The 11291-nt window shown below is 44.6% G+C and overlaps 1 protein-coding gene across 1 annotated transcript in view; it reads right to left on the bottom strand.

The window, feature by feature from the left end:
• The window catches only part of RCAN1 (regulator of calcineurin 1), a 42543-nt gene extending 40932 nt beyond the window's left edge, over positions 1-1611 (bottom strand). Inside the window, exon 1 of the mRNA XM_071567369.1 lies at positions 1319-1611. Within this exon, the coding sequence (XP_071423470.1) occupies positions 1319-1591 (273 nt within the window). The 5' untranslated portion in view covers positions 1592-1611. The remainder of the gene's footprint in view (positions 1-1318) is intronic.
• Between the last annotated feature and the right edge of the window lie 9680 nt (positions 1612-11291).

Raw genomic sequence — 11291 nt, forward strand, 5'->3', positions numbered from 1 at the left:
ATCTCTGCTTGCAGCCCATTTTGAATAAATCAGAACCATCAGCAGGCTGAGCTCTGGGACTGCAACAACTCCCAGCCCTGTTCCAGGCACAGCCAATTATTTAAGGGGTTTAAAACCAGCACCATTATTGCCTAATTTTCCAAGTCCCCTCCATTTATTTCCCACCTGTTTAAAAGCTCAGCATCTCCTCCAGCACCAAAGACACTGGGAGAGAAGTGCTCGACAGGAAACCAAGATTAAAAATATATTTAAAAAGCAAAGCAAACCCGAGCCTTGCAGTGCACCAAAACTGAAACCACAGCAGGGTCGGGATAAAGGAGCTCCGGGGGGGTTCCCCACTCTGGTCTGTGCAGCTGCTTCTCCCTGAGCTCCGGGAGCAGGAATGACAGGAATTAAAGCAAAACAGCCTCGGTGTTGAACCGCTGAGGTTGGAAAGGAGCTCCAGGATCACCCACAGAGCCCACCCTGTGCCCCATGCCCACCTTGGCACAGCCCTGCCAGCCCCTTCAGCCCACCCTGTGCCCCATGCCCACCTTGGCAAAGCCCTGCCAGCCCCTGGAGCCCACCCTGTGCCCAATGCCCACCTTGGCACAGCCCTGCCAGCCCCTGGAGCCCACCCTGTGCCCCATGCCCACCTTGGCACAGCCCTGCCAGCCCCTTCAGCCCACCCTGTGCCCCATGCCCACCTTGGCACAGCCCTGCGAGCCCCTTCAGCCCACCCTGTGCCCCATGCCCACCTTGGCACAGCCCTGCCAGCCCCTGGAGCCCACCCCGTGCCTGATGCCCACCTTGGCACAGCCCTGCCAGCCCCTGCAGCCCACCCCGTGCCTGATGCCCACCTTGGCACAGCCCTGCCAGCCCCTGCAGCCCACCCTGTGCCCGATGCCCACCTTGTCCCCCAGCCCAGAGCACTCAGTGCCACGGCCAGTCCTGCCTTGGGCACCTCCAGGGCTGGGCACTCCAAACCTCCCTGGGCAGCCCCTGCCAGTGCCTGCCCACCCTTTCCAGGCAGAAATTCCTGCTGCTGTGCCCCCTGCCCTGCCCTGGCCCAGCCTGAGGCCGTGCCCTCTGCTCCTGTCCCTGTGCCCTGGGGCACAGCCCGACCCCTGTCCCGGCTCCCCCCTCCTGGCAGGGATTGCAGAGCCAGAAGGTGCCCCCTGAACCCCCTTTGCTCCAGCTCAGCCCCCTGTCCCGGCGTCCCCCTCCTGGCAGGGAGTTCGGGGCGAGCTCGGCCCATTCACGGCACAGACAACATTCCAGGGCTCCATCCGAGCCAGGCCCGGTCCCTCCCGGTCCCTCCCGGTCCCTCCCGGCTCACCCGCCACGGCCCGTCCTGGAACACTCGCGGGTCCAGGTTGCAGGCGATGGTGGCGCTGGGCAGGTCCCGCAGCGCCACCGCCTCCATCTCGCCGTCAACGAAGCTCCACTCCGTGTCCGTCCCGTCCTCCTCTTCCTCCTCCTCTTCCTCCTCCTCGTCCTCTCGCTCCCCGCGGGGCAGCAGCGGCCGCGGCGGCTCCTCCATGGCCGGTGCCGAGCGGGGGCGGACGAACCGGCGCTGCCGGGGCGACTTCACCCGCCCCCCGCCCGCCATCTTGTTTCCTTCACCCCCGCCCGCTGTGGGCCAATAGGAAACCGCTGCCGCGGCCTCCGCGCCCCGTGTGAGCCAATAGAAAGCCTCGACGGCCGGCGCAACAGGTGGCCGAGCGAGGCACCCTCCGCCATCTTGGGTGAGGGCAACGGCCGGGGAGGAACTGGAATATACGGTATATGTGAGATACTGCAGATATGAAATGTACTGTAAATATCCTAAATATTGTATAGATAGTACATCGAGCTGTCGTGGTTTCACCCCATAGTATATCAAGTGTATCAACAGAGCCACACACAGTATATATACCGTGTTTATATAGTGTATGTGTGTGTGTTTATATACACATATATATACACATATATATACACACATATATATATACATATATATATACACATATATATACACATATATATACACATATATACACATATACCTATAGTGCATGTATAGCATACACATATGTATAGCGTATACATACACTATATACAGAATATGCATACTATAACAATATGCTATATATTATATAGTATATATAACATATATATACTATATATAACATAGTGTATATGTAATAAATATATAGCATAGATATACAGTGTATATATAGTATATATTTGTACAGAATATGCATACTATTAAAAATATTTATATATTTTGTAGTTTATATATAGTGTATATAAGATATATACAGTATATATAGTATATATTTATACAGAATACATATACTATGTATTAAAAATATGGTATCTATTACATAGTTTATATAGTGTATATATAACATATATATAGTATATATATTAGTGTATATGTAATATATATAGCATAGATACACAGTGTGTGTATATAGTATATATTTATACAGAATATGCATACTATTAAAAATATTTATATATTTTGTAGTTTATGTATAATATATATAAGATATATACAGCATATATAGAATATATTTATACAGAATACCTATACTATATATTACAAATATGGTATCTATTACATAGTTTATGTATAGTATATATAACATATATATACACATATATAACATATATATACTATATATAACATAGTGTATATGTAATATATATAGCATAGATATACAGTGTGTATATATAGTATGTATTTGTACAGAATATGCATACTATTAAAATGTGTATATATTATGTAGTTTATCTATAGTATATATAAGATATATACAGTATATATAGTATATATTTATACAGAATACCTAAACTATTCATTACAAATATGGTATGTATTACATAGTTTATATAGTGTATATATAACATATATATACTATATATAACATAATGTATATGTAATATATATAGCATAGATACACAGTGTGTATATTCTGTATATATTTATACAGAATATGCATACTATTAAACTATGTGTATATTATATAGTTTTTATATAGTATATATAACATATATAGTGTATATATAACAGTGTATATGTAAGATATATATAGCATAGATATACAGTGTGTATATATAGTATATATTTATACAGAATATGCATACTATTAAAATGTGTATATATTATGTAGTTTATCTATAGTATATATAAGATATATACAGTATATATAGTATATATTTATACAGAATACCTATACTATACATTACAAATATGGTATCTATTACATAGTTTATATAGTGTATATATAACATATATATAGTATATATATTAGTGTATATGTAAGATATATATAGCATAGATATACAGTGTGTGTATATAGTATATATTTATACAGAATATGCACACTATTAAAAAATATGTATATATTATGTAGTTTATATATAGCATATATAAGATATATACAGTATATATAGTATATATTTATACAGAATACATACACTATATATTAAAAATATAGTATCTATTACATAGTTTGTGTATAGTATATATAACATATATATATACATATATAACATATACTTTATATAACATAGTGTATATGTAATATATATATAGCATAGATATACAGTGTATATATAGTATATATTTGTACAGAATATGCATACTACTAAAATATGTGTATATTATGTAGTTTATCTATAGTATATATAAGGTAAATACAGTATATATAGTATATATTTATACAGAATACATATACTATATATCTTAAAAATATGGTATCTATTACATAGTTTATATAGTGTATATATAACATATATATAGTATATATATTAGTGTATATGTAAGATATATATAGCATAGATATACAGTGTGTGTATATAGTATATATTTATACAGAATATGCACACTATTAAAAATATGTATATATTATGTAGTGTATATATAGCATATATAAGATATATACAGTATATATAGTATATATTTATACAGAATATGCATACTATTAAAATATGTGTATATTATATAGTTTATATACAGTATATATAACACATATAGTGTATATATAACAGTGTATATGTAATATATATAGCATAGATATACAGTGTATATATGGTATATATTTATACAGAATATGTATACTATTAAAATATGTATATATTATGTAGTTTATAGTATATATAAGATATATACAGTATATATAGTATATATTTATACAGAATACATACACTATATATTAAAAATATAGTATCTATTACATCATTTATATATAGTATATATAGCATAGTGTATATATAATCTATAGCATGGATATGGTGTGTATATATAGTATATACAATATACTGCATATTAAAATACATATTAAAGTACATTATTTATTAAAATACAGCATATGTTATATATGCCATATAGATGTATACATATATATATATGTGTGTGTGTTATGCAGTATATATAATATTATACTATAGATACACACACATATATATTCTTATTCTTTCCCAAACAAAGCTCTGGACCAGAGGAAACTCATTCCCACAGCTGCAAAACTCTGGGCAGAAAATCCTTGGGATAAAATTCTAAATTATCCGCTCTGACCTTCGTTCCCAACAGAGCAAAGCCTTTAAACTCGTTAATCACAATTCTCAGTCGAGTTTAATGAGCTCCCAACAAGGGGAGTACAAAATTGCCGTTTTCCTCCTCTGCATTTCGACATTTCTTTGACTGTCTAATCAGTCTGGAACCATTTAAGGCTTTTGGGGGGAGACAAACTCAACCCAGGGGATGTTTGTGCTCCCTTGGGCTCCACTGACATCAATCTCTTCATTCTCCAACTGCTTCTCACAAAAATTCAGGTAAATGGTGTCTTAAAAGAAAAACCAAACCACGTGAACAAGCCCAAGCTGTTGAATGCTCAACCTGCCAAAATAATGCCATTTTTATCCCTATTTTTTCAGGCCAAAGCTGCTCCTGTAAGAAGAGCTGCCACTTGTATCCTTGGGAAGAATCTGTGTGGATTTTTTGCACCCTGTGAAAGTCCCACCTGAGGAAATGGGACTTGCAGGTACTTCCAAAGGTCCTGAAGCAAAAGCTGCCAACCATCAATTCCTGTAAGTGCAGCCTGGACTCTTCCCATTGGGAAAAGCATTGCCAAGTATTGGGCACAAAGCCCCCCTCGGCTGGTTATTGCACATTTGTGGGTGAAATAAGTTATTCATTGTATTTTATATAATTATTTGAGGCTAAATGTGAGCTGAGATGATCACCAAGCCCTGCAGACTCCACAGCCAAAGGACCTGTTTGCCCTGAGAGCTTAAAGTTCAAACCACTAATTAATTAAAATTAGCTCCCCTCCCCAGTCACAGCCATCAGATAAAAATAAACCTGAGTCTCTCTAATTTGAGGATTTAAAGATTTATCCTTTCTTCTTGTTACATAGGAAGGGAATGCAGCAAATCCTTTGGACTGGAAGAGCTGGTAAGCCAAGAAAAAAAGTGGATTTTCCTCTCAATATTTGGGGCCAGAGTGTGTCTTTCAATGTAAATGACAGTGATTAACTCTAATGATTTCTTTGCCCGCAAGAAAAACTGGCTGGGGGATCATTAAAGGCTCCTGGAGCAGAGCCAGGAGATGTTCAGAACACTCACACCACCATCTAGTGGTGCACGGAAAGCTCAGACAAAAGCTGCTTTTTTGTGTTTATATGCGACAAAAAATCCCGATTTCTCAAGTGAAAAGCGGCTGACCAGAATAGAAAAAATAAAATAAAATTTAAAACAAAATATAAAATACCATATAAAATACAATATAAAATACAATATAAAATACAATATAAAATAATTAAATTAAATTAAATTAAATTAAATTAAATTAAATTATACAGGACTTGATTATAAATAAATGGAAATGTTTGGAGGAAGAAAAAGCAGCACAGAATCCCAAGGTTGGGAGGGACCTTCAGGACCACCCAGTGCCACCCTGACCTGTGTCCCCAGGGGCCACACCCAGAGCCAGGGACTCCACCACCTCCCTGGGACACTCATTCCAAGGCCTGACCACTCTTTCCATGAGTTTTTCCCTCCTAACAACCTTCAGCCCTTTGGGTTGTGCTGTGAGGGGCAGAATCCTGAGGTATTTTCAGCCAATAGAGTGGAGAAAACCAGAGCCAGAAGAACTCCCAGCCAGTGAGAACCAGGCAGATTTAAGCAAGAAATAAAATAAAATTTTAGCAACTTTTAACATCAGAACAACCTGTTAAATAAGGCTGGGGGTTCCTTTGCATGTGTTTTCTTTCTTCTGTTTTCTTTTAGGGGGATGTGCTTTCCTCAAATAAGTTTTGAATAAAATTGAAAATAAAATTAAAACAAAATAAAATAAAATAAAATTGAAATTGTGGGTGCTTTATAAACCCCCTCGAAGTGTCTGGTTTGTTTTAAAGAGGGTCAGACCTCTCTGGATGTGGGAGACTCTTTGAGGGGAACAATCTCTGTGAGAAATCAGCCCGGAGGGGCTGCTTGGACATAAAAAGCCCTTCAGAGAGGTGAGACTGAAGATGTTACTGGAGGGGATTTTTAGTGGAATATGCTGGAAAATGAGGCCCTCGGGATGGATGTGGGAAACAGGAGGAGCCTGTGAAGGAGCCACTGACCAGAAAGGTCCAAACTACAGCTTGGAAGAGCAGGAGCTGTCCCAGGGCAGAGAGGAATCCCACACTGGTTTGGGTTGGAAAAGACTCCAAACCCCCCCAGTGCCACCCCTGCCATGGCAGGGACACCTCCCACCAGCCCAGGCTGCCCCAAGCCCTGTCCAGCCTGGCCTGGGACACTCCCAGGGATGGGGCAGCCACAGCTGCTCTGCCCACCCTGTGCCAGGGCCTGCCCACCCTCCCAGCCAGCAATTCCTTCCCAATATCCCATCCAGCCCTGCCCTCTGGCACTTTGAAGCCATTCCCCTTCTCCTGTCCCTCCATCCCTTGCAAATGGTCTCTCTCCATCTTTCCTGTGGCTCCTTCAGCTCCTGGAAGGCCACACTGAGGTCCCCCCAAAGCTTCTCTTCTCCAGGCTGGCCAATGCCAGCTGTGCCAGCCTTTCCTCCCAGCAGAGCTGCTCCATCCTCTGCCCATCCTGGGGCCTCCTCTGGCCTCTCCAGCAGCTCCATGTCCTCCCTGTGCTGCCCCCAGGGCTGGGGCAGCTCTGCAGGTGGGGCTCACCTGAGGGGCAGAGGGGCACAATCCCCCCTGCCCTGTGCCCACTGCCCTTTGGGTGCAGCCCAGGGTGCTGTTGGATCCCAGAGCTGCCAGCACACACAGCTGGCTCATGCCCAGCTTTTCACCCCCAGAACCCCCAAGTCCTTCTCCCAAAGCTGCTCCCAGTGAGTTCATCTCCCAGTGAGTTCATCTCCCAGTGAGTTCAACCCCCAGTGAGTTCATCTCCCAATCCATGCCCATGTCTGGGGTTGCCCCATCCCAGGTGCAGCAGCAGCTCTGGGACTGGTTGAACCTCACAAGGTTCTCCTCGGCCCCCTCCTCTCGAAAATACAAATTAATTGGCATTAAACAAAACCAATACAGTGCAATTTAGGTGTTTTTTTACTTTGGTGTTGGTAGAGCTGCAGGAGCCGAGGAGTGCCAGGGAGTGCCAGGGAGTGCCCGCAGTGCAGGTGCCAGGCTCCTGTTCCATGTCTATCTATCAGCACAATCTCTCCTCTTCCAGCAGGATGTGCCCCTTCCCTCAGGGCTCTGCCCCTCCTGCCCGTGCTCTCTCTGGAATGTGCCACCCCCTGTCTGGGGACAGGCTGGGCTCCCAAGGGCGCTGCCACCCTTGGGTGCCACCCCAGAGCTGTTCCCCAAGGAATGCAGCAGGTTGTCCTCCTGTACCTGCTCCTGATTGTCCAGCCACGCTCCAGTAATTCAGGACCTAAACTGGGCAGAAAAGAGGGACAGGGAGGGAGGGCAAAGCCTTTTGTCACAGCAGCCTCGGGCAAATATCGGGTTACTGATTCACAGGGAACTCAGTGCCAGGAGGGGGCACAGAGAACTCCAGGAAGGAACAGAGAGGGAACACAATTCCAACCAACGCTGGCCCAGACGTTAAGAGAAGGCTGGGCTCCAAATCCACACAGAGTGGCACAGTGCCCTGGGCTGGTGATCACAGTAGGGTTGGATCAAGATGTGTTGAGTTCTCACTCAGTGCCACATCCACAGAATCATAGAATGGATTGGGTTGGAAAAGACCTCTAAGATCATCAAGTCCAACCCTTGATCCAACCCCACTGTGATCACCAGCCCAGGGCACAGAGTGCCCTGGGCTGGTGATCACAGTGGGGTTGGATCAAGATGTGGTGGATTCTCACTCAGTGCCACATCCATTGGGTTGGAAAAGCCCTCTGAGATCATCAAGTCCAACCCTTGGTCCAACTCCAGTCCCTTTACCAGATCATGGCACTCAGTGCCACGGCCAAGCTCAGCTGAAAAACCTCCAGGGATGGGGAATCCACCCCCTCTCTGGGCAGCCCATTCCAATCCCTGAGCACTCTCTCTGTATTTATTACATTCATCATGTTATATTCATAATATTATTTTCTTAGATGGGATAATGTTATACCACAAGCAATTTGTGGGAGTTACAGTTAAAGTTTCAGATCTGAGGTTTGTACCTGTCTGTGTTTCCTCTGACAAATCCCTCCCTCCATCCCATGCTGGGGAATCCAATGAAATCCCACCCAGATTCTGGAGGCTTTTCACCTCTTTTTGTCCCACTGAGTTCAGAGCAAAACACCAGAAGAAAAAGGAATTTTTTCCTTACCTTTGGCTGCAAAATCTACAACTTGGATCTGCAACAACCTGCACAGTCAGGGAGGGAAAAGAAATCACAATAATCCAAGCAAGTAGAGCCTAATTGAGAACCCCCAGGGATAAATCTTGTTCCCTGACAGACTGTAAAGGGATCTTGGTGTTGTCACTAATGCTTAACATCTGTGATGTTTAATTACCTGCACTCATCTTTTCAATAAAGAAGGTGTGCATTAATCCTTCCTGGAGCCGGAGAAAATCATATTTATTAGCCCGTTCCACAAACAGATGGGGTGTAAAGAGCTTGAGGATGGAGCAGGGGGCGGGAGGGATTAATTGTTAAGTGATTGAGCCCGAGGGAAGAGTCGTGGCTGCAGAGGGCACAGAGCTCCGGGGTTACCCTGGCACAGGTCGGGTTCTAACCGTGCCAAAGCTGCTTTGGGAGCCCAGGATGCTGCAGGGGACAAGGAGCAACGTCCCGCTCCTGGTTTTTCTCTCTGGCACCAGGAGTTCATGGAATGGGGACCTGCCAGAGCAGCAACACCCTCCCAATGCCCTTACGTGTCCTTGGAGGTCTCAGTTCCAGCAGAAGGACAAAAATCTCTGTTCCTGGGCTTGAGAAAACGCAGCAAGTCCTGTTCCAAACTCCTCAATGACTACTCCACAGAAGCGGTGACTGAATCAGTCCGCCTTGAACTTCTCCCTTCAAAGATCATTAACAACGAGTTAATACGAGTCCTTTGACTCTGCCTTTGTAAAGTTTCCGTGGATATTTAAAGAGTTAATCTTTTGTTCGGCTTAAACACGGAGCCTGATAACAATCAGGGGCTCTTTAACACCAAAAGGGGATTTCTTTTGTGGCCTTGAAACCCTCACCTGGGGAACAGGGAGAGCAGGGAATAGATAAAGAAAGAAAAATAGGACAGTCAACACCCCAAGACACCCCAACAATGTCCCTGAGAGCGTTGTCAATAACCACATAAACGTCCCCAGCTGATTTTGCTTCTGTGATCACAACCTGCAGCCAGTTCTGCAAAATTCCCACCATTTCTGTGCCATGAATGTTGCTGTGCTGTTTATTCCCACCGTAAAATCCTGAGCTGAGCTTTGTCCCTCCAGCCAGTGGCACGTCAGGGGCATCACGGGATGGGCTCTGGCCATGGCTGGAAGGTTTGTAAGATGGGATTTGTGTTACACCTGGGGACACAGGAAGGACATGGAGCTGCTGGAGAGGCCAGAGGAGGCCCCAGGATGGGCAGAGGATGGAGCAGCTCTGCTGGGAGGAAAGGCTGGCACAGCTGGCATTGGCCAGCCTGGAGAGGAGAAGCTTTGGGGGGACCTCAGTGTGGCCTTCCAGGAGCTGAAGGAGCCACAGGAAAGATGGAGAGAGACCATTTGCAAGGGCTGGAGGGACAGGACAAGGGGAATGGCTTCCAAGTGCCAGAGGGCAGGACTGGATGGGATATTGGGAAGGAATTGCTGGCTGGGAGGGTGGGCAGGCCCTGGCACAGGGTGGGCAGAGCAGCTGTGGCTGCCCCATCCCTGGGAGTGTCCCAGGCCAGGTTGGAGAGGGCTTGGAGCAGCCTGGGCTGGTGGGAGGTGTCCCTGCCATGGCAGGGGTGGCACTGGGGGGGCTTTGGGGTCCCTCCCAACCCAAACCATTCTCTGATGTGTCCAACCTTCAGGCCAAGGCTTGAGGACCTTTCAGCAAGGTAAGGATGAGTAAACTAAACCAGTATGATCTACATAGAGATGACTGAGTTGTGTCATTCTACTCATACCAAACCCCATAAGAGAGAAGAGAAATAATTTCCTTACAATGGGTCCACCTGCAAGACTTCCACTGTCAGGTGCTCAGTCCCTATTCCTAAATCTTCATGAGCCCCTCCTGTTCCTAAATCTTCCAGAAACCTTCCTTCTGACCTGCTATTTTCTTCCTACCAAAGCACCTCTGGGCAAGCATAAAGGAACTGCAGGATTATTTACTGGGTTTTTTGTCAGAGCAGGTGTTTGACCTGCTGGAAAAGATTTATTCTGTAGAATTTCCCAGCTCTTCTGTCTTCCCACCCATTCCAACCTCCTGTTTCCTGTGCCCCCTCTTTCCCTTCTCAAATATATAAAAGTGGGTTTATATACAAATATCTAGAACTGCTTAAGTGCATTTTTTTTTAACTAGGATACTTGTGTCAGCTAACTCTGACTCCGCTGCTCTGCCTGCACCTAGAAAATCAGGATTATTTTCCTTACCCAAAGGAGAAGTTATTCCTTGTCTCCCACCAGCTCCGCGGGGCACTCGGTGTTTCTCACCCCATTTAAATGCGAACTCACAGGGGCTCGTGGCGTGTGACTGAAAACCACTTAAGAGCCTGCAAGTCTCGGTGTGTATTTACACAGAGTGCTTTGATGTTCCCTTTCACAACTTTTCTGAGTTGAAGAGGACGGATTTCCCTTCTTAACAATGCTCAGTGCAGCTCAAAGGCTGATTTTCTCTATTTTAACAGCCCGCGGGGGCTGTGGCAGTTCCAGCCCGGCTGCGGCGCTTTGAGAGGTGGC

Source organism: Pithys albifrons, chromosome 1, assembly GCF_047495875.1.
Source record: "Pithys albifrons albifrons isolate INPA30051 chromosome 1, PitAlb_v1, whole genome shotgun sequence".
Classification (NCBI taxonomy): Eukaryota; Metazoa; Chordata; class Aves; order Passeriformes; family Thamnophilidae; genus Pithys; species Pithys albifrons.